Raw genomic sequence first — 24,215 nt, 5'->3', positions numbered from 1 at the left:
ACCTCGCAGTGTCACAGTCATAGCGCCTTCTGCCTTCCGCATCGCCAGCAAGGGTAGGTAAGCAGCCCATCTGCCGAAGGGCGTCCGGCACAGTCTGTTCTGTTGAAGACATACTGCTCCAGCACTGGTCAACGGCCTCGCCAGAGGCCGGTACTTGGTCGCGTGTGGCTCTGTCGGCATCGGGAACTTCACATCATGTGTGTGGATTTTGGCACCCGGTGACTTTTCTGAACAATGGTGATCAGTAAAGGTCAGTAGAGCTGGCAGTGCAGCAGCCTGCTGAGGTTCGCAGGTAACCGCTGGCGTCGTGTGCTCAGTTCTGCTGAGCCAAGAGTGACGCGCGCCTGCCGCCATAGGTTAAGCTTTAGGCTTCATGTTCGAGTTCCAGGGCCGCATTCGCTGCTGCCGCGTGCCCGCAAGCGCTTGCGAACGCGAAAAGAAACGTGTGTTGGGATGTTCAAAGTACCTGTCGGTGCATGCGGAACCAAATAGTGTAAGTTTATTGTCACCATCATGCTCAGATGAGGTATGGTTTAGAAACGCACCAGCAATTACCGGACGAGGGAGCCTTCATTGTGTTGGCTTGACAATACTAGTGCGTGCGCTTTCATATCAAATTTGGCTGAAGGCGTTGACGATGCACCAGAGAAGGAATATCATAACCTGAAGTGATGCAGAGGGAGTAATGAAAGGTCTGTGAGACGGATAGGCTGAAATGGAGCTGAGAGCGAATATTGTGGGAGAACAGTGGACAAAACAAGAGAGAGAGGGAAAGAGAGAGAGAGAGAGAGAGAGAGAGAGAGAGAGAGGAGAGAGAGAGAGAGAGAGGGCAGAAAGAGGGAGAGGGGAGATAGAGAAAGAGGGAGAGCGAGAGGGAGAGAGGGAGACCAGAGAGAGAGAGAGAGAGAGAGAGAGAGGAGAGAGAGAGAGAAGAGAGAGAGAGAGAGAGATAGAGAGAGAGAGAGAGAGAGAGAGAGAGAGAGAGAGAGAAGAGAGAGAGAGAGAGAGAGAGAGAGAGAGAGAGAGGAGAGAGGAGAGAGAGAGAGAGACAGAGAGAGACAGAGACAGAAGACAGAGAGACAGAGAGACAGAGCGACAGAGAGACAGAGACAAGAGACAGAGAGACAGAGAGACAGAGAGACAGAGCGACAGAGAGACAGAGAGAGATTACTCGCTTTCCATCAGCGAGCTCCAATTCCTGACACGCGCGAGCTGTTCGATGGCCACGTCACCCTCCGTATGTCTCCCGCCGGTGACGCGTCGAGGCGCTCGGGCCGAGACGTCGGACGGGTTGCTGCAGCATCAGCTTTCCAGGACTGCCTCCACTCTGCCGCGTATTATATTGATCCCAGCGAGCCCGATCCGCTGCTGACACATGCAAAAAGCAAACGCGATGTCGTCGGCTTGGTATCCGTCTGCATTGAGGCGAGTTAATCCGTTCAGACAAAGGAAATTAGCGGCCGCGTTGCGGCGCGCCCATATTGGTTGCGCGGCGGCGTCGCGGACGCGGTCGGCGCCTTCGGGACGCGTGCGGCGAGGCCCGCCGGTCCCACCCGTGCTGACTGTGACCCGAAGTCTTCGGCAGGCGGTGGGCAGGGGCTGCTCCGTAGAAGGCTGCCAGCGTGTCACCATGGTCTAGGATTGGGCCTGGGATTTTGAATCTACCATTTACCTACCATGGTAATTTACGAACCTGCCATTTACCATGGTAATAAACGAACTTACCATTTACCTACCATCTCAGCAAATGGTAGGATTGAAATCCCAGGCCACCGTCAGGGTTATATGCTCATGTTCTTCCTGTGGTTTTGCCGTTTGGATTTTAATGAAGCAGCAATTGAACTTGAGATGCGCTATGCAAAGACCATAAGGTTACGACAATTAGAGCGACCTAATCACGTATTCTTCTTTCTTTCATTGCAGCCGGGAATGCTATGAAGAATTCGAACTTGGGTGAGTTGATAGCTGACTCGAAGTGTTGCGTGCGCCTGCAGGGTTTGCAACAAAAAATTAGGGTTTTGAGCCTCAGATAGCATATCTCAGTTAGATATACTGGCACTGGCACTGCATTGCGAGGTATTTTGCGGCTTCCAGCCTAGCAAGGACACCCATTTTGTTTGCGTGGGACCAAAGCGTGCGGTTCTTATGAGCTCGCATGCAAGTAAGTCACAGTGAACTTGTTAAACCAACAGCGCAATGATGGGTGAAGTTTATTTTGAGAGATGTAGGTCTCATAAGGTCTGTGCACTTGACGATTTTGGACAACAAAACATCGGCATGGCGATACCTATGAAATGACCCATTCAATTCAATTCAAGGTCAGTTGGGTGTCGCAGTCGCAAACAATGAAAGCGTTCTCCTCGCTTGCTGTAGCCGTGCCGCCATGCTGTAACCTGCCTTCCCACAACCCCAGTAGAGCCAAGACACTCAGTGTCATTGCACCACCAGCTCGCTGCGTGCGCTCGAACGCCTAACCTGTGGATCGACACTCCACGATGCCCATGGTTTTTTTCCCGCAGCCCGAACGGAGAGCGCATTCCGGTGCGCCATGACAAGCCGAAGGTGCGGAAAATCGACCAGTTCGTCGAGCCCAACTGCCCGTGCCGTCCCAGCATGTCTAAGCGATACACATTGGCCTGGCTGGCCTCCATCGGTGAGTTGGCGGCACCTGGCGTCCGGTCGATCGTCGGTGCGTGGCTGTGCCGAGCGCTTTCGCGGTCATCGGTGTTTGTAGCCATGAAACGCGGTTGTGGTTCGATGTGACATGCTGGTCATGATGCACCAGATTGCCTTACGCTTTGGCTCGTGCTCTCTCTCGAGTTCCCCGTTCCCTGGGATTCGATGCTCTGATCTGAAGGTCAGAATGTTTCCGACCTCTCGGCCACCAGTTTTTTTGGTTCAACTGCTGTGATGGGTAATCATCAGACAAACGTGCAATTGACGTTTTTCACGCAACGTTGCAATTTCACGCTCCTGAAGAGCAAAGACAGATCAGTAATAGACTTGAGCTTGGCTCCGATTTTCGCATTAGCTGAATCTGTTCCAACTTCAAATTCAAACTCATATCGATGTTTTGGCTTCGTGCAATTCAACTTAAGTTTGAGTCGATTTATATTTCGCTTAAAAGGGTAGGTTAAGAAATTTTGTAATTGGCTTCATTAGAACAAATAAAGCCAAGAGTCAAATGTAAATCAAACAAATGTGGATGAGGCAGTATAAACAGCCTCATTCATTGAAGAATAAACAGAAGAATCACTGAAATAGATGTAAGATTTCGGTTACATGCCCTTATCGAAACGGCTATCAGTAGAATATCCAGCACTACTTGATCAGAAGAATACCAGTACTACTGATATCCCTTCCGATAAACGCATGCAACCGAAATATCACAATCTTTCCATTATTCTGTTGGTTCTACGGGGAACGAGGCTATTAATACTGCCTCATCTATACATAAAGTTCCTCGCAAATGCACTCTACAACTTAAGTAGATAAAGCAAATGTGTATAGGTCCACATGGATAATGTATACTGCTTATAGAGTAAATATTCGCCCGGCGTCTAAATCATTGTGTATGTAAATTACCAGAACAAAAATAGGCGCCTCTGGCTATTTTTAATATAATTATTTCACCGATAGCTTCAGGCTATATGCTTTGATCAAATCCAACTTCAACTCACTTAAATTTTGAAAGGAACTGACGCCACCTCGACTACCCTGACTTGACGCAGTGACAGCCTGCCTTGACTCTGTGTGCCTCCGGGAGAGTACGACTACGGCCGAAACAAACCTTTAGTCTGGCGGCCAGCCATCTAACAACTACGTCCTTCTGACATCGGCGGTAGCTCTGAACTGAACGCAAGGCAGCGACCTCACTAATGTGTCATGCAGATGCGCTTGGCCCATTTCTTCGCGCTTTCAAGAGCATCTATACTTTTATGTGTGCATTTTGCACCCGACTGCTTATGCCGTTCGCCTAGTTTGGAAGCTAGCCGCGCGTGATGTTGCCGTCCCACGACCCATACGTACGCGCCGCGCTAGTCATCTGCGCAGCAGGGGAATCGCGCTGTGTGAGTGACAGTATGGAGACGGAACCTGCCACAACATCCGCGGGGATATCACAATCACCCTGCAGGTAAATTCAGCGTAAGAAGCAATCTCCCTAATACCCTGAGTTATCTAAAACGGGGTCTTTATCGAGATGATTCGCCGTTTTACGGACTCAATAAGTGTGTTGTATTTCTGATTGGAGGCCTGTGCCGGCCGTAACTGAAGACTTTGATTGCGGTAAGCTGGGAGTAATTGCTGGAATTGATGGTGATTTCCGGGAACCACCAACTTCCGAGGGGTGCTGTACTCACGGTGTAATGTTTCCAGGTTTTCTGATATCTTTCGGAATTCGATGCAACTTGGGTGTTGCTATGATAAAGATGACCGAGCCCGACGCAATAACAGGGGTAAGTTCACCGAACGTCATTGTCCGAAACAGCTCATTTTTGACACTTCTAAAAATATCGCGCCATCGCGAGGTCGTGCCGCTTCTGAGTTATGTTGTTATTCAAACAAAACTGCGCTGCCGGACGACAGTAGGCATGTCTATGAGCTGCAATATGTTTGTTTGACAGCTGTCGTAACGCCTACAAATGTCACAGCCTGTCGAGGCTGGTCCGGCCTATCGACTGTCCGCCCAAAACCCGTCCTCACATGCGGAGTGCCGCAGTCTTTCTTTGGACTCCCGTCGGATTTATTTTGGGCCTAGATGTAATGGCTTTACCGCAGGAAAATTGCGTTTCTGGATCAAAGTGAGAACTTCATTACCAGACGATTAAAGAAGTTCGTTGCGGCTTGACAAACAGAAGTCAGCGTAGCGTGGTTAATGCGAAACTTATTGGATTCTTCCCATTCAGCACGGGACAGGGAAGAAGTGATGATACAGTGCAGGGGCGCGTGGGGTTGGCGCATGCGTACGTGCGTGATAAGGGGACGTGTATTGGATGGAATGCGTAGCGCTCCTCAGCAGGCACCACTGATTGAAAAATGTCGCTTCCTGTACTGCAGATACCGGACGTAGACTGGGGAACGGGGCAGCAAGGCGTGATGGATAGCGCCTTCTTCTGGGGATATCTAGTCACGCAGATACCCGGAGGATTTCTCGCATCCAAGTTTCCACCTAATAGGTAAGTATCTGAACTGAAATAGCATGGACACCCAGTGCAACTGCTCCAATAAATGCCCTCTTCACGACGATGGGAATCAACACCCTGCCTTTTGTACTCATGACTTGGTGAAATTACTGGGTCAGAGAAAACGCGGACGTCAGATAACTAAAAACTGAACGCGAACATCCCATTAAATCCGCCGCTCCTCTCCGGCGTCGCTCAGTGGGCCTCGTTGTGTGAGGTGTTCTGCACCGTTCCCGTTGCGCCCTGCTGCCGGCAGAGGGCGTTCGACCGTGGTTACGGCATGATTCTCGTCGTAGCTGTCACTGCCTTACAGTATGTTTTTGCTGAACCCCGCCCTATAATTGAACGCCCGTCACTGGAACCTCCCTACTGTGAATGCGCGGCATTCGCCAATGCAGCAGCCTGTTGCAGTGTGTTCGGTGCGACCATGGGCCGTGTCACAGCATGGGCGGTGCGGTCATCTTTCTGTCCAGAGCGTTAGCCGCTGTTGTCATCATGCTGAAGAGTGGCCCGCATGACCATGGTCCTGTTGCAGGGTGTTCGGCACGGCCATTGCCACGTCCGGCCTGCTCAACTTCCTGCTGCCGACAGCGGCCAGGATGAGCAGCTCGGCGCCGTTCATGGTGCTCCGTATCATGCAGGGCCTGGTGGAGGTGGGTGTTTGTCGTGAGCCGCGCCATGCCGCGTCCAACAGAGGCGGGTGTTCGCGATGCCCGGGGTCGCGCAGGGCCTGGTGCAGGGGGGCCTCCGCCGTGTACGGGTAAAGTGGGTCTGCACGCGGCGGCTCTTCTCGTCCGGGTCATATGCTACATGACATGCAGCGGCTGTGTTGAGTCACTTCGAGTCATGCGATCAAGCAAAACAGCCGGTCTTTATAATATGCATGTATTGCTGTCAGTTCTGATGTCGATGTCAATGCTGGTGCTAAACTAATTACCACCTGATCTTCTTACCCCGTCTTTAGTACCTGTGACAGTCGGTTTTGGAATGAACATTTGAGGCACTCGTGGCTGCTCGTGGATAATTACGTTTTTACCCAAGCTGCCGTGCTCCTGGCGCTTTCAGTCACTGCTGCGTCATGGTTACGTCACCACCCTCCGGTACAAACGGCTAGCAGATCGGACGGCATCCGTACATGTCCGTGCGCCGCCGAGCGGATTCAGTCGGCGAGTGACCCATTCCATTAGGCTCCATTTGCATGAGTTGACAGAGTGCGCCGATGACTGCCGGGCATTGGCGGCGCGCGAAACAAACGTGGCACGATTTACGAGCCCAGCTGGTGTATGGATCGGTGCTATTGTATGCGACGGCTGGCTGACTGCGGCAAGAAATGCGGCTATTTATAGTACGCAGGACGTCCATGGACTCGGGGTCTGTGCGCTCTTTTGATCCGCCCGCACGACGCCTTTGTAAAGACCAGCGACGGAACGGACTCTTGTGGTTGAACGACGCCGTTAGCGCATGGGCCTCCTACAAATCATGGGGGAGCAGCTCAAGTTTGTGCGGTACCAGCGTAGTATTGGAAGTACTTGACTATCTAACTTTGTTTCTCATGTCCAAAGCATTTTGTCGTGTACTCAGTTGTAATTGATTATTGTCACTAAATGTGAAACTGCATCCCTCTTGCACCTTCTTTAAGGGAGTTTGCTAGTTCTTTGTCCTTTTCACTTATTGTTACATCAGCCGTGTCCGATTTTAAGGATAACGCAAGGATCCCCTAAATCCTTCCGAATAGCTGAGAATTTAGATTTTAAGTACGGGAGAAATCTGTCGTTATTTCGACTTCCCGGTCACCACTATAAGAGTAATGTATTTGATATTTCCAACATATGTGCTCCTTAGTGTTTGCAGTACACTAATTTGTCTAATACAATGAACCTGAGGCTTCACCAGACCGCGTGTTTTTTTTTAATAAGCTCTAAAGGTGGGTCACTCCCTTTGAACAAATTCATCACGAACTTCACTGCACATCCATGCACGCTCACTTCGCCGTCGCTGCTGTGCCTCCCGCACTCGAGGCACTGCGAAAGGACCCTGTTGGCGAGAAGGGAAGGGAGTCGTGAAATTATGGATGGCTTCATTACGGCTCTGCAGCCGCTGGCGCCTCTCTCCACGGATCATATTTACAGTCATTTGGGCGGCGATTGTCTGGGGGTCGGGATGATAGCGCCGGCCGCTCTGATGAGTGCCAGAGCCCTCAGCCGCGGCACGAGAGGCGCCGGGTAATCCCCGCACGTGACGGGCCCTCCGTCGATGATGAGAGGCCGCCCGCAGCCCCCTGTCTGGTGGTCCCCATGCAGCGTCGCAACTGCAGTGCCCTCAGCCGGGAAGAAAGATGTGTTCAGTTTAGAATAGCTCGGTTCACATGGGGTCATCCCTGAAAAGTTGTAGGCGTTTCTTAAACCGAAGTCAAAACGCGAGTCAAACAACGGACGGACGAAAAACATGCCGTCAACAATGAAATTCCGAAAATCATGTGTGATACAGACACAATATCCAATTAGCCGTCACCATCTCTGAGCAGTAGGCACATGAGATCCGCCTTGGGCCCGGACGAGATCCTTGTGTTTCGCACGGCAGGCTATAGAGGGCTGAGCGAATCTGAGGCCTCGCAGCAGAGACCTGTGCTTACCAGCAGGGGTCCTGGCTCTCGGCAGTCGCTGGTGCCCAGCCTGACGGAGGGCTGGATGCATGGCGACGGCAGGGTTATTAATATACGGCTGTATATACACTTGCCACAGACACTACACTTGCCGTCAGTGGTAAACCTTATGTTGCCACGAGGGTGCAAAGTGCGAGCTGTTTTTGTTTTGTTTTGTTGCGTTGTTTGTTGAGGACATGAAATGAAAACTGTGGGCTATAGATACAGTCAGTCATTCATAACGAACGCCGTCTCTCAAGCTTGAGAAAATCTTGAAAGGTTTGCTTTGCCTCGAACACCTAACTCGTCCCTCCCAGCAAAAGGGCTGAGATACTGTCGCAACGCATTGCAAATTGTGAAGAAATCAGGCTTGGAAGTGAAACAGTGTTTTTGCTAATTTTTTGTCATTGAAGTGACGTGTAAAAGCTGCATGCGCGTTATTTTTCGTGATACGGCAGGCACAATAGAACGCCGGCCGCTATAGGATCTCGTGAATCGTCGATAACCTGTAATGTTTCGCATCATTGTTATGTTGGTTGCATGATCATCCTGCTGGATCGTCTTACCCAAAACTCGACTCTGCATGCTCTCTTCATTCCCTCCACATAGCCAAGCGCGTATGATTACACACACTTTGTCAAGGCCTGATCTGCAATACAGCAGTCTTGGCCGCCTGAGTAAGACCGCCATTGATGGGGCGCGGTCCCGTGTAAGGCCGACAGTGAAAGGGGGCGATCCTGGGTAAGGCCAACACTGATAGGCCATATTTCCCATGTTGGACCGATAGTGACAGGTAACAGTCCGCGGGCCAAATTGACAGTCATGGGCCGCAGCCCCGGAAAAGACCGACAGTGACAGGCGGAAGACCGACTCCTGTAAAGACCAACAGTGACGGGCCGCAGTCCCTGGTTAAGACCGGCAGTGACAGACTGCAGCGCACGAGTAAAACTAACAGTGACAGGCCGCAGTTCCTGGGTCGAAACGACACTCACGGGCCGGAGTTTCCGGGAAAGACCGACCGTGATAGGCGGTAGTCCCCGGTAAAGACCGACAGTGACAGGCGGTAGTCTCCGGGTAAGACCGACAGTCACAGGCCGCAGTCCCCGGGTAAGACCGACAGTGACAGGCCGCAGTCCTCGGGTAAGACCGACAGTGACAGGCAGTAGTCCCGAGTAAGACCGACAGTGACAGGCAGTAGTCCCCGGATAAGACCGACAGTGACAGGCCGCAGTCCCCGGGTAAGACCGACAGCGACAGGCCGTAGTCCCCGAGTAAGACCGACAGTGACAGGCCGCAGTCCCCGGGTAAGACCGACAGTGACAGGCCGCAGGGCGCTTACTAATTGCCGCCGCCGGATCGGGCCGAGTCGCATTAGTCGGCCAGCCGTCCCTCCGTAATACGTCAGCCGACGCCCGGCTGGTCATCAGTGGGTATCGGTTTACTGCGCGTACAGCCCGTCCGAAAGCTGGCGGTGAATGGAGCGCCGGCCACACTCAGGGCGGAAGGGACTTGCCCAATCCGTATGCATTCATCCGCAACGGGCTTGGCTGCAGTGAAACGCAAAAGCACGGTAGCGGTTGAGGTAAAGAGGCCGTTTTTATGCTTTGAATCCCTAGCTAAAAACCGGGAAAACATTCAGGTATATATATATATATATATATATATATATATATGTGTGTGTGTGTGTGTGTATGTGTGTGTGTGTGTGTGTGTTTAATGTCTGAATGTACGTTTATATACCTGAATGTCCCTTTTTCTCTCTTACTAAGCTATGAAACTAATAGTATATATCTGCGGTTTTTTATTACTTGGCGAATGCATATGCTACTGAGCCGTGTACCATTCCTGTGCAAAACTTGTTTTGACTGCTGCCGGCGCCCTCGTCTGAAGCTTGTTACCAGCATCCCGTAAAAACATGTCATTGCCTACAAATGGAAATCGGTGGCAGCGGCCGTCAAATGTCCATGATTTTTCACACACTACTGAGCCCAAGTCCCAGCCATGTTCTTTGGTTTAACAATGACGCGATGACCTACATCATCTGCATGTGTGTCCAGCCGCCAGTGTACCGATTGTCGAGGATTTCTGAGTCTATTATCATGATCAGTCAGTGTGCTCTGCATTGTCTTTTCATCAGAAGGGTGTAGGGTGCGCGTTGCTGCACACCTATTTTGTTTTGGCGAGCCAGCGACTAGGGGCAGAGTAGTAGGGGGGAAGAAGGGTACTTGCCCCTCTGCTAGAAGCCCTGGGGGGAAGAGTATGCTCTGCCCGCTCACAACCTTTGGGGACTCCTTCTCACCGAGGTGAAGATTTGCAAGTTAAACACATGTTACCGAAATTCAGGTTGATGATATTAAATGGGCATTAAGTCTCACCGACAGCCAGGGCCATTTCGAAAGGAGATGGCTTTATTAAGTACCATGGGTCATGCAGTAGCGGTGTGGCAGGGACTCGAACCCAGGACCGGCAGGTCTACAGCCAAGCGTCCTAACCATTATGGCGCCACCGTCCCTATAACTAAGCCAAAAGTGCAATAAATAGAGCTCAAAAAACCTTTTCAAGCATCAAGAGACACGTGCTCGGGATCTGGAGGCCTCGTTTTGCATGAGGTAGCTTATGTGCTGGATCAGGGGTTCTATTTCTTGTTAAGGAGGACCTTTTGCGGGGTCGGGTGGCTCTCTTTATGAAATAAGAGACCCTGCTCAGGATAACGGGCACCCTCTTAATATCAGGAGGCCCCTTTCATCTTCATGTTATCCTTTCGTCCGCATATAATTTTTGCACATTAATCAGAAAGTCCCTATTCCAGATTTGTTAAGATTTTGGCAGCCATTGACATAGATAGTCATGCATGTAACAACTGTAAACGAGGGGTACGTGTCTGCAGTGCCCTCTACCCCTTAGATATGATGCTGCCCAGGAGTCCCCCCCCCCCCCACCCCCATGTGAGAAGGCCCCATTTCTCGAAGGGATCGCTGAAAAATTATGTCCATCAAACTTAAAATCGGTGGTGAGGCCCGTGCCAGCGACGACGGTTATTATGCTGGCGTCCAGAAGCCATGATCCAACCGGGCTTCGAACCCGGTTACTCCGCTTCTGACCACCGTCGTGCTTCACCTCACCACGTGCACTCCGCGCTGGCCCTTCCCGCGCTCTATCACGTGACCCTCGTGACCCCGGTGTTCCCCCTCCCCCAGGGCGTGACGTACCCGGCGTGTCACGGCATGTGGCGTAACTGGGCACCGCCGCTGGAGCGGTCTCGGCTGGCGACGCTGGCCTTCTGCGGCTCGTACGCCGGCGCCGTGTTCGGTATGCCCATCTCGGCCCTGCTCGCTATCGACGACGACTGGCCGGCGCCCTTCTACTTCTACGGTGGGTGTGCGTGCACCGAGCACCGGTGCGAGAGAGAGAGAGAGAGAGAGAGAGAGAGAGAGAGAGAGAGAGAGAGAGATGGGGGGGGGGAGAGGGTAGAGAGAGGGAGAGAAAGAGAGAGAGAGAGAGAGAGAGAGGGAGAGAGAGGAGAGAGAGATAGAGGAGAGAGGGAGAGAGAGAGAGAGAGAGAAGAGAGTAGAGAGAGAGAGAAGAGAGAGAGAGAGAGAGAGAGAGATAAGAGAGAGAGAGAGATCGAGAGAGAGTAGAGAGAGAGAGAGAGAGGGAGAGATTGGTGTGGTTACGTAACGTAAGAAAACCGATTCTGTTCTGTGCGTTGGACATTGGCCATTTGAGCGGGCGTTATGAAACGGCTGTGTAAGTCGAGCGATACCACTGCATCCAAATATCGAAGCGGTTTTGGCCACTAGCTTGAAAACAAGATTACACTGAGAAATCCAAGCAATTTAAACAAAGAAGGCTTTGACAATGGTAAGTAATTGCAGGTGCTAATAATATACATCACATGTGGACTACATTTAGTGCGGGTCCTAAGTCCGGGGTGGATTGGACCTCTCATTTTTACCTTTTGTGGCATTTCCATTTAATGACCTAAGTTTGCGCAAGATATGTTAGGCCGCCAACACACAGCATGCAGCCCTTCAAGGAAATGCTCCATATTTGAACATAAAATGTGCCAAGTATCAAAGTGATGAAGTAAGCCCTCTTGTAACTATTGGTATGCTTTTATGTATAAAAGACTGCTCTGGACAAGAACATTTCACTATTTAGTAAATGAGCTTCTCAATTCGTCGTTTGTATGACGTCAGAGTTGCTGCCGGACGGCCGTGTCAGAATTGCCCCTGTAGCGGACAGACCGACTCACTTGTTGCACTTGCGCTTATTTTGGCAATTTCTCGGAGTGTTATTGTATATTTGTTCGTGATGCCATGTTGTTTGCTTGTACTTACATACTCGGTTACGGCTATAATCTTAAGTTACTCGATCCCTCGCCTCACTTCCGTTAAAACACGTACCACTGCCCAAAGCCCTGATAGCACAAAACATCATCCGTGTTCAAAATTTCCACTCAATGGCTTAAAATGGTCGACCGCGTCGATTTAAATCGTGCTCATGCACACCAGGCAAAAATAATTCGTCAATCATATTTGCTCTTGGCCTTGAGCGCTACATGGCCAGCGGGACGGCAGTATTTGTGTGATGTTTCAGTGGCATCATGAATGTCTGGGTGATCTTGGACTGGTCCGACCGAAGTATTCTGCACACCTTCGCGGTCGTCAAGCTGGGAAACCGGGGTGCTTTGCCCCATCAAAATGACATGGCCGTGAACTGCACTGATTGTTTTGCAAAATGTTTGCACTGGGTGTTTTGTGGTCCCAGTTCATAACCTTATGCAAATGTGGAGCACTCCATTTAAAGGGGGTTTTCCACGTTTGCATAGGGTTTTGAGCAGGGATAACCATACTGAAGATAATTCGGTGCAGTTCGCAGCCCTGGCCTTCTTGATACCTAAATCCATCTAGTTTCCGAGTCACACGCCCGCAAATATGTGCAGACTATTTCGGGAGACTATTTCAAGGTCACCCAGGCATCCATACGCTATAACAATATCATCGGTCGATCGGCCCATCACCAGACTGCACGCTGACTAGTTGTTGTGTGACGGCTTGGCGTGGTTCATGCTGGACCGCGGCGGGCCCGCCGCCAGTCGCCGCTGCTCTGAGTCAGGACCTGCCTCCCTCCCGCTCCCCCCGCCGTCGCCTCCCCCTCCCCCCTCTTCCGCAGCGAGTTGATCAGCCGCCCCGAGCGCGGCCCGCGGGCGCGCCGCCCCGCCGCCGGCGTTCGGCGCCGGTCGTCATAGTCGGGCCCGATGACGCAGCCGCCGGCCCCTTCCGTGTCGGCGCCGAGTCAACCCAGCCCGACCCGCCCCTCTCATGCCGCGCTGGGGCTGTCGGACATCGAGCTGCGATTCACAGCAGCAGGGTGCCCCCCCCCCGCCGTCCCCCCCCCTCCCCCCTCTTCCGCAGCGAGTTGATCAGCCGCCCCGAGCGCGGCCCGCGGGCGCGCCGCCCCGCCGCCGGCGTTCGGCGCTGGTCGTCATAGTCGGGCCCGATGACGCAGCCGCCGGCCCCTTCCGTGTCGGCGCCGAGTCAACCCAGCCCGACCCGCCCCTCTCATGCCGCGCTGGGGCTGTCGGACATCGAGCTGCGATCCACAGCAGCAGGGCGCCCCCCCCCCCCGTGTGAATGGGGGGTTTGGAGCCGTCTCTGGAGACGTCCAGCCTAACTGAGTGTCGCACCACCGCGCTCCGAAGGTGATTGGAATCTAAGAGGATTGAGAGCTTGATGTGCTTGAGAAATTGCGCGGTCGGCTTCCGTCAACCCCTTTATTTCAGCTTCGTTTTTCTCGCCTCGACCAGTGATTTGGCGCCGCACCAGGAAGGCATCACATGGCACGCTGTCCATGCAACGTGCGATGATGTGAAAGTTACGATAGGTGAAAAACAAATGTGAGGCGTTCGCTGTGCAACAAATTTGGAAAAATTGGCCGATGGAGGTTCATCTATGCTGGATGGTGCCTAGAGTAACCCTCAGAGTATCCTTATCTGGATGGGAAGGGAACGACGTGACTTACCTAAGGTGTCCTGAGTATTCCTCTCCGGCATGTCGTGCAGTTGCGCCCAAATTTTCGGTAGTCCATGGGGCATCTATAGCGTTTCTGGTTCCGGAAAAGCGATGCTTTCTTAAGAACACTGCACGACAGTCCGCGGCTGGCAAAATGATAATGAAAATGCATAATGAAATCGGTTATAGACCAAGCAAACTAGAACGCATTGCTAATCGCGATTTATCATTCATACCAATCCACTGAGGTCTTTTTCTAGGCTCTATCTTCCTTAGTTTAGAGACGTCAGCGGTTGCATGAACACTGCCTCCCCCCTCCCCCCCCCAAGTCCGCGAGCGGTGAATCAGGGCGGAGATTAATAAGCATTTCCAAACTGAGGGGGAACTTAATAAAGGTCACCTCTGAGCCTGCGTATCTGAAAATGCTGAATTGGTTGCCAAAGGTAGGTGATTTCCTGAAGGTTTTTTATACTTTGTAAATTTCGTCAGGTTGATGACAGTGTTACATAACCGGGAATTTTTCAGCAAAGCTACGGCTAATATGCCGAGCAGAGATCTCGAAACGGGGCTTGACATTATCTAAAGTACGATGAAAGGCTGGCTAGGACTTACCGTGATCTTTTATGGCAAGAGAACAGCCCTAAAATCACTTGCACCACGCAAGCTGACAATGTCCTTGCTGGTCCATCAAATAACACGATTATGGATCTGCGGCCGAAATTTGCCGACTTCTAACGGAATAACAAACAACGCAAAACTAAACGAAGACATCGTACACAGAACTATTGCTTTCCGCAGCACCTTGTCAGACTGTCCGCGTGCAGCAACTCAGCTTGGTCTTCACCGCAGGCTGCGTGGCGCTCATCTGGTACGCCTTCTGGATGTGGCTCTCCTTCGAGAAGCCGACCATCCACCCCAACATCAGTGAGCGCGAGCTGACGTTCATCGAAGACAGCCTGGCCGGCCAGCAGGGCCAGACCATTCCCACCCTGTACACCACGCCGTGGCGCGCCTTCTTGACGTCGATGCCGCTGTGGGCCATCCTGGTGGCCAACATCGCCCGCTCCTGGACTTTCTACTTGCTGATCCTGCTACAGGTCCGCTTCCTCCAGGAGGCTTTCAACTACAACATCGGCGAGGTAAGCCCGTCGTGAGTATTGTTCAAATGCTGGGCGACTGGTAATGGTCTTCAAGTAGCTAGGCTAGCCGAAAAAAACTTTTATATATTTGTAGGCAATAAAGGTATCTTTTTTAAACATAAATTTGCCTTCCTGTGAGTCGTCCAGTCCTTGCAGTCATCCACAGCTTTTGTCTCCGTTTTATCATTACCTATGGTAATCAGGATTTCTGTCACTGTTCCCTTATGTTCTATTCCGTCTCACCGTCGAACTGATATTATTACCTATAAACAATTCCTGGCCCGCTCCTCACACCACGCAGCACACCACCAGGCGCCGGCCGATCAATGACCGCACCTGGCGTCAGTCAGGGGCGGCCAGCAGTGTGCTCGCCAGCCGCTGCTGCCGGCCCGTGACGCGGCGACGCTTCTCCCTGCCCGGCTGCTGCCGGCCTGTGACGCGGCGCCGCCTCCCCCTGCCCGGCTGCTGCCGGCCTGCGACGCGGCGCCGCCTCCCCCTGCCCGGCTGCTGCCGGCCTGTGACGCGGCGCCGCCTCCCCCTGCCCGGCTGCTGCCAGCTCGTGACGCGGCGCCGCCTCCCCTGTCCGGCAGTCCGGCGTGGTCTCGGCCCTGCCCCACCTGTTGATGACGCTCGTGGTGCCCGTGGGTGGCCAGCTGGCCGACTACCTGCGCCGAAACAACCTGCTCTCCACCACCAACGTGCGCAAGCTGTTCAACTGCGGCGGCTTCGGCCTGGAGGGCACCTTCCTGCTGGTGGTGGCCTACTCGGGCAGCGCCACGGGTGCCATCGTCGCCCTCATGCTGGCCGTCGGCTTCTCCGGTTTCGCCATATCAGGTGAGGGCAGCTCGCCATGCAGATGTGCAGCTACGTGACCGAGGTGACGGCCGGTATCTTTGGTGAATGCACTCGCATACTGCTCTCTGTGTCGTTCTGGTTGAGCGTATTTTTGGTTGTCTGCTGTAGTTGACAGCTCTAATCGGATGACGCCGGTGATCCGCGCCCCCTGGATGGCATAATGCGAAGAGCACCGCCAAACCTAGTCCAATTAGACATCTCATGTCGTCCCAGATGTTAAAACAATCAGAAACACTATTACGTCGTCGCCTTGGGATTGGCTTACTCGACGCGGGCATCATCAACAATTTGCCATCCCATTCTGCCCGGCCGTCTGCGGCGGGATCAATAGACTCAGTGACCCACATGCCTGCCTGGCCGGGCCGGGCCGGGCCGGGCCGGCCGGCCCTCCGCCGAAAAGTATCGACCGCGGCCCGCCCGCAGCGTCTCCCCCTGCTGCCGCTCTCGCCCGCCGCGCTCGCGGCCTCCCTCTCTCCACCTCTCTCTCCCCTGGCCGCGCCGCCGCCGGCGCTCTGGCCAGGCCGCGCCGCGCGCCAGTTCGGCAGGGCTGGGTAATGGCCGCTCGACGCCGTCAAATACGCCGGATCAGGACAGGCGGACGCTCTCTGATGCCTGCGCGTGCTCGTGCATATAGAACATCGCTTAGGCGTGGCAAAAATCGGCCTGCAGCGCCCGGTGGTGACGAGCCCGGCGCGCCCCGCGCTGCTTTTACTGGGCAAACTCTGACCCGACCTTGCACGAGCCGTTTAAAACACCACGATAAGAAATCATCCCCAAACGCCGCTGGCATGGTCAAACATTTCAACTGGAGCAGTTGACTGTAGGTCATTAACGCGGTTGATTTTGTTTGTGTTTTGTCCCATCCATTCTGTCGAAGCATCGAAATCATACACCATTGGTCTTTACTCCACATAAATACCTGTTCGTCCATCTAACTGCAATTAGTGTTCCACGTCGCACAGGGGCTTGCGCCGAGACTCGCAATGGGGGGGGGGGGGGAGGGACAGAACCTAAAAGTGTTCACTGACAACCCAGGTTAGCACATCGCAAGCGCGTGAAATTCCTTCCCGCGAAATGCCTTCTGGCGGCATTCCTTTCCGTAGGCTTTCTTTCCGTCAAATTCCTTCCCGGTAACAGCTACATCACATGTTCTCGCTTTCTTTGGATTTTCTTATCTTCCGCGAAATGTTTATTATCAAAGTGTGTTTATAAACATATTAATGCAGATAATGAATTTGAAAACGTGGAGGGGGGGGGGGGGGGCATGCACTCCAGTCAACGGGGAGGCGCAAGCGTGCTCTCTGTGTGAGCTACCTTTTCTTGGCGTGCTCTCTGTTGCCTGGCCCATACGTAAATGCACCCGCCTTTTTATGGCTCTTCTTGGAGTGCTCTCTGTTGCCTGGCCCATACGGGGCGTGCCACATAATGAGCTGCGAATTTTTCTAAGCGACCTTTGTTGACCTTCCCGTTCGTGCCGTACTCTCTGTTGTCCTCCCCGTTCCCGGCGTGCTGTGACCTGGCCGTGCTCGGCGTGCCCTCCGGCGCCCTGCGCTGACTGCCGCCGCCGCCCATCTGCGGCGCCTCTCGGCAGTCGACTCACGCCGCGGCCCCGATCGGTTCGGAGCGTCTCTTAATGCGCTCCCCGGAGACCGGCCGAGTCAGATAAACACGACAGTAAGAACGAGCGATTTGATGCAGCCGCCTCCCTAGCGATTCAATTACGGCGCGCTGTCACCCAGTTGTCGGCCGGAGCGCCCATTATTCAAACGACTCCGTCGATTAGCACTGAGGAGGGCTGGTCACCCGGATTAATGTGTTTGCCCATTACTCGATAGGCCAGTGCCGGACCACTAATGGCAGCCCGTTCGGCGTGATGACGCTGAGCATCGCGCCGCCGCCAGTGCCGCCGGTGGCCGCTGCGGCGGCCGGACGCGAGCGGCGCCCCTTTGTGTGCGCCCGCCGCCGCCACCGGCCTCGATCGAGGCTGGCGCCTGCCAAATTCACACAGCGCGGGGCGCGGCCGGCGGCCGGAGGACCGCGTCAGGTTTCATAGACCACTCGGCCGCGCCGTCCGCCGCCGGGCCGGCCTGGTCGGCCCGGGAGCGTCTCCGGGCGATCTCGCGGCAGCCGCACCGCCGTCAGACCGCATATTGATCGCCACCGCGGCCCATAACTGCGAAGACAGCGGCCTGACGCGGCCCGGTGGCCGCTGTGCCGCCACCTCTTCAGCCGGCTCTCATTTCCGGTTCTTTATCGGTCGCCATACGATTGCCTTCGACGCTCAATAATAAATCCGTCGCGACCAGTGAGCGCGTGACGTCATTGAACGGCGACGCGGCTCTCCCGAGCCAATTCATATAATCTCGGCCGGTCTGAACGGCGGCCTTTTTATCCGACGGATCATCACCCGATAGCAGACGTTATTTGAAGCGAGCAATTACGGCTAGGAAGTGGGGATCAACAGCTTAATGACCGTATTCAGGCCAGGACTGAAAGACCGGGGAGAGCTGTTTTCCTCTCCCGGTAAATGTTTTTGGCTCCTGATGAGTTGCGGCTTCGAACAATGCTCGCAAACTAAAACCATTGTACCAATTATTTGTAAAAGTGTACTTGGGTGGTCACTGACAGCTTTGTTACAACACTTCCACAGAGCAATACCTGTTTAAATCGAAATTCTGGATATTTTTGCATTTGTATCAACCTTTATCAGCGCATCACATGTACCGAAACCACTGAAAATAAATCAGAACAAACTCCATAACCCCACAGCATACCACACAACCTCAAAGCGTTGTCCACAAGTTGGGAGACTCACACGACGCCCTGAAGCCCACGTACTGCCTGATGTACGCCCCCTTTATTTACGATTTACGCTCTTGCATTCACAACCAGAGTCTCACTGAAACTGACAGGGCGGGTAGGGATATAAGACTAGAATTTCTTCAAACTGTTTTTATGGCTTTTATGATTCCTCACTCATTTTTCGTCTGGGGTCTGGGGCCATGTTACGAAGGGGGTCTAGGTCGGCATTGATCCATGTCATGGTGAAAAGCTGCGACAAACATGAGAGGGGAGGGCGGACCTTCCGAGGAAAGTTGCAAAACATTACTTGCGCTTCCATCCCTCCTGCACCACTACAAGTAATACGTGACCCCAACAAAATATATGTGAGGTATGCTGTACCGCAAGACGCACTGACATTGCGGGGCGGCCTAGACCGGTACAGTCTTGACGCTGACCTGCGCGAACTGAGGCATGATGCGCGAGCAGCGATGTTCGACAGGTTTCCCGATACGAGGGGCACAACTCAGTGTATTTCATTGAAAACCAAGCTCAGCGCGCCGCAGATGCGCGAGCTTTGTTGCATGGCGTAAAAAGCATTGCCGTCTTCTTGATCTACATATTTTTACGTGTCTACCTGGACCTGGCGCAAATATTAATGTATGCAAAAAAATAATAAGGGAAGTGCACGTGCGTACGGAGCCACTATGTGCGCACGTCCCTGCGCACAAACGTTACGTTATGACTATTTTCCTTCCAGACATGTTTCCAACACTACCCATATCCCAACACACAAGAATTCAAGGAATTCACATTCCTATGAAATGCTGTCGGATCACTCTGTGCAGGCGCCGCAACTCACAAAGCTTCAGCAAACCGTGTTAGGTGTTTTTGTTTAATCAGGTACACACATCACCGTTGCGCGCTACCCGTCTATGGCCGTGGTTGGTCAGATACATTGGCGCGGCTGGGTGCGAATTACCAGCGGCCCTGCCCGCGGCGGCGGCGACGGTGTGCTGCGCGGTCGGAGGAGCGTTGCCCGCTCCGAGCCGACAACCTGATGGGTCCCCACTGGCCCAGCCGTCACCGGGGTCCAATCAGTCCCGGCTAACGAGGATGGGCCGCATCGGGCCGGGCCGCGCAGAGCCGCGCCAGCTGGGTGCCAGCTGGGCGCCAGCTCTCCGCGGTCAGGCGGCCTCAGCAGCCAGGGCCCGCCACTGCGCGGGGCCCCGCGAAGCCAGCTGGTCGAGCAGACGCCGAGCTGGGGACTTTTCATCCGGAAGATGGCGGACATTGCACTTTTGATCCGGAAGACGGCGGACACTACACTTTTGATCCGGAAGACGGCGGACATCACACTTTTGATCCGGACGGCGGCGGACACTACAATCAAAATGGCGTCTTGGCAATGTGCGCGTACTTGGTGCGCTATGAAAAGAAGATGCCTAGTACATAGCTACATTAAAACAGTCTTTATAAGACAAATTGCTGGTTAAGCGTAGTTTTTAATAGTACTGTGAAGAAGAAGGCCCGAATGCAAACCGATCCTACATAAATGCGATTGTGTGCTGGTCGGCAGGCTTCAACGTCAACCACTTGGACATCGCTCCTCGGTACGCCAGCATCCTAATGGGCATTACCAACGGCTGCGGCACCCTGTCCGGCTTGGTCTGTCCCATCGTCACCTCCAGCATGACTGTCCACAAGGTGAGACTGGAGGAGAGAGGCAGGGAATAGGCGAACTTCACTCAGGCCGTGCTGCTCCCATTGGGTCCGGCTTCACTATCCTATAATGGATCTGGGCTCAGAATAAAATATCGGGATGCTTTTTGGAACACAAGTGGCCAACGCCTTGTAAGGCAAAGTTGTCTCAATCACCATTAAAATGGGCTCGTCTGAAAGTTGGGTGCGGGTAAGGGTGGCGGGTCATACGTCCCTCATCAGGGTGAGGTGCCGCCTTTGTCCCTTAGCAGAGTGTGATGGCGTCTTCGTCCCTCACCACGGTGTGGTGGCGTATTCGTTCCTTGTCAGGGTGCGGTGACGTCCTCGTCCCTCATCAAGGAGTGGTGACGCCTCGTTCCTCATCGAGTCGGGGGTGGCGACGCCTTCATCCATCATTGAGTCAGGGGGTGGCGACGCCTCGTCCCTCACCAGAGCGTGTGCTGAAGTTTGTCAACGGTCGGTCGGGGCCACTCGTCAGCCCATTTGTTGTCGACGTCCCTCCGCATTAAGCCTCATCAGTACACGTGCTAGGTCTGTGTTAGCTGCCTTATATTGACTGCTTGCATTTGCATTGGCGATCGACCGATGCCGCCAGCGCTGGTGAAGAGGCGCACGGTCAATTCCACCGTTCTGTTGGCAGACGAAAGAAGAATGGCAGCAGGTTTTCATAGTAGCAGCAGTCATCCATTTCATCGGCATCCTCTTCTACGGGATCTTCGCGTCCGGTGAGCTACCGACGTCGAACGGCGCACCGTGTAACCAGTGTCAAGAGGCGCGCGGTGATTGGCTGGCGTCTGCTAATGGCAGCTGGATCCGTATGTTGGCAGACACATTCGTTGGCACTGTTTGCATCCCTGACGGCGCGGCAGACAGTCGCCATACTCAGTATGTCTCATGTCTTCGTTGTGCGGCACCACTGTGTCCGGGTAGTCGTCTGAGCTTGCGAAACTTCCCAGGTGAGCTTCAGCCGTGGGCCGTGCCGCCGGAGGAGGCGAAGCATACTCAGTTTAGTGACGGTGAAAATTTCAACAAAAAACCGCCCATGGTGAGCAGACCCCCGGTGATGCCAAGCTTTTCTTCAGCACTATTCGAGCTAAGCTCTTCCACACGCGGTAACAATTTTATAGCTCCGGTTAAAGTACATTTTAATATGAAGTAGCACGTTTGCTTGTCATGTATGCTCATCTTAGAGCTCTTCTTGTGCTTTTCTTTCCCGCTTCACAGTGCAAGGGTCACTCCGGGAGACAGCTGTAAGTCGACTGCATTTGTTCATAAGCTGAACAGTGGACGGGAACGAGCCTGTTCTCGCCCGCAGGAGACAAACGGCCACCCTGCGAACGGCTCTTCGCGCGTCATCACGTACGGTTCCCTGGAGGAGCCGGCGCCCGAGCCGGCCGCCCAGTACACGGCCGACGGCGGCGGCGGCGGTGTGCCCGAGTACGCCATGGGCCCGGCGGCGCAGTATAACGGCCCGGCGGCGCAGTACGACAGCTCGGCGGCGCAGTATAACGGCTCGGCGGCGCAATACGGCGGGCCCGCGGTCGCCTTCGGCCACGGCCAGCCGGCCGCCTACGGCCACGGCCAGCCGGCCGACTACGGCCCGGCTGTACCCGACTCGGCAGCGTATGGCCAGGTCGCGGCGCCCCAACCGGCGGCGTACGGCCCGGGTCTGCTCTCGCACGGCGCGGCGGCACATGACTCGGTGAGGGCACGGGCGGTATCCGGGCGCACCGTCATTCGGGCGCTGAGAAATTAACGCTTGAGTGCTTAAAAGGTTATGGCTACAGGTAATAGCGACAAAGGCTATTCCAATTACATGTTACCGTTTTCAGTCATGTTGAAAGCCTTAACGCTTGCTAGTTTACCATGGTGCTTGTTCTCGGCCGCCCGGCCGAAAGCGGTTGACGCCGTTCCGTCGCCTCCAGCAGAGCCTGTCGCATGGCCACAGCCTGGCGGACGCAGGTCAGCCGCCGGTCTACAGCGCCAACCCGACGAACCCGTTCGCGGCGCCCCCGCCGAGCGGTGGCTATCTGGGCCAGGGCTCCAGCTGAGCGGGCAACGGGCGCCGGCCGCCAGGTCCCGCGTGACCCGCATGCCCGCCAACTCAGGGCCGGGTGCTGAGTGACAGCAGGTCACCACGCCACCGGAACAATCCGAGGAGCTTCCCACCGGCGCAGATAGGGCGCCGCCAGCCACTGGGCCAAGCGGAGGGCCGGTCCCCGCTTTGCTGCTTGACATGTCTGGTTTGCTGCAATTTGTGAAGCAAATGCTGGAACCAACACTTCGAAATTACAACAGTATTGCACCTGATGGTGTGTTACTGGCCTGCATGTAGCGTAATGGTCGTTTATGAGCCTGTTTTAAAACGAAGGCGACATCACACAAAATCGCCCGACATGTTCTGTTCGTGGCGGAGTTGTCGCAAGGTGTCGGTGCGGTTAACATAACTAAAAGCGGAAACAATTAAGACAGACCGCATCCTGTCCAGGTGGTTTAATTATATAAGCCACTGCGCATGGTTTTATAGAGCAATTGCTTACATTGATTACGAACATTTGAAAATGTTGGCTTACCTCGATATTGATTTTATTCAATTTAATGTAAGGTAACAATAATACTTTAGATCAACTCAGGCAATAATTGGGTTAAGCATACCGACAATTCCGTTCAGTTTTCCTTTTTTATGTCGCTCTTCTTTCACCTTTTCATAGTTTTCTCAACCTGCGTAGCTCAACTTAGCTCAACTGCCAAAATAACCTAGATTGTGATGAAAAGAGCGAGTGCAATAATCCCTCAAAAACCGTCGTGACGCAATGAATGCGTTCAAATGGGACCCGCCTGGCATAACTACTTAATGCACAATGCATGATGACGTAAAACAAGACGATCGGAAAAGCCCATTTAGCTGATTCTGAGTCAGTAAGCAAATAACTCATAATAGCCGCGTGTGTCTTGCAAGACACGTTGATGATAAGCTCAGCCGGACGTTGCCTCCTGGCATGATAACACAACTTTAGAATCCCATGAGCTTGTCAAGACTAGAAAAGTCACAATGCTAACTGTCTTTCCGCTAACGTTCGTCGTATATCAGGAAAATCTAGAATCTTCCGAATTTAAGTTAATTTTAATCAGGCGATCGGAGAAGGCGGACGGCTGGCAATGCCCGCCTCCCTGATCACATGTGTTTTCCTGTGATAGTGGTGATTTGCCTGGGCGTGCGGTTGACAGTGGATAATTGTGTTAATTGTGCTAGGTACCTATGTATGATGCTGCATTTATGTGAACAAGCATACGAATTTAGAAAAGGGAACTTTAGGCAAGCTGCAAGATAAAAATATGCATATTCTCGTCAGATAAACTGGAAGATAGTCAGTATTCCCTGCTTCGTGCTAGCAGAAAGATCAATTTGTTTCACCGATTTTGATACGTTACGTACATTGAAAAAGAAACGTGATTTGAAATTCCCATGACATCTTATTTTTGCATCTCGATCGGTAAAATAAGCTAGCATCCAAGCTGTCCCGAGAGGTTAGTGGAAAAAAATATATGTGCATGTCTGACAATTGAATGCAAGTAATATGGTTTATAATAGTACTGAAGCTAGTTGTTGATAAGCTGATGGAGAGAAGAAGACATTGCGGAGAAATCTTGCAATGTTGCCCTACTACGGAACTCGTTCGAAAAATCGTCTTACTGTGGTGTAACTATTGATATACTCACCGTTATTGTGGCTGTCTTGTCATGTATATTTGTGTAATCTATCGTCGGTGTTAAATCCTTTTTAACGGTTATTTGCTAGGAATAATATGTCATCGTACCGTTTACGCTGTATGAATGTGTCATCCATTGCGTGCAGCCGTGATCCGAATGGTAGATGATG

The 24,215-nt window shown here is 53.2% G+C and overlaps 1 protein-coding gene across 1 annotated transcript in view; it reads left to right on the top strand.

Annotated features, from left to right (window-relative positions):
- LOC119092387 (vesicular glutamate transporter 1) overlaps positions 1-21,785 on the top strand; it is a gene marked incomplete at its 3' end in the record, with an annotated part of 37,372 nt that extends 15,587 nt beyond the window's left edge. The window contains exons 2-13 of the mRNA XM_037215349.1: positions 1,924-1,953; positions 2,520-2,653; positions 4,378-4,457; positions 5,059-5,177; positions 5,719-5,836; positions 11,022-11,196; positions 14,688-14,977; positions 15,568-15,811; positions 20,193-20,320; positions 20,976-21,060; positions 21,292-21,380; positions 21,651-21,785. Coding sequence (XP_037071244.1) covers positions 1,924-1,953; positions 2,520-2,653; positions 4,378-4,457; positions 5,059-5,177; positions 5,719-5,836; positions 11,022-11,196; positions 14,688-14,977; positions 15,568-15,811; positions 20,193-20,320; positions 20,976-21,060; positions 21,292-21,380; positions 21,651-21,785 — 1,627 coding nt within the window. The remainder of the gene's footprint in view (positions 1-1,923; positions 1,954-2,519; positions 2,654-4,377; positions 4,458-5,058; positions 5,178-5,718; positions 5,837-11,021; positions 11,197-14,687; positions 14,978-15,567; positions 15,812-20,192; positions 20,321-20,975; positions 21,061-21,291; positions 21,381-21,650) is intronic.
- Positions 21,786-24,215: the final 2,430 nt, after the last annotated feature.

Source organism: Pollicipes pollicipes, unplaced genomic scaffold, assembly GCF_011947565.3.
Source record: "Pollicipes pollicipes isolate AB1234 unplaced genomic scaffold, Ppol_2.1 Scaffold_3447;HRSCAF=4054_pilon_pilon_pilon, whole genome shotgun sequence".
In the NCBI taxonomy this organism is placed as follows: Eukaryota; Metazoa; Arthropoda; class Thecostraca; order Pollicipedomorpha; family Pollicipedidae; genus Pollicipes; species Pollicipes pollicipes.
This window is presented reverse-complemented; position numbering and strand designations above follow the sequence as displayed.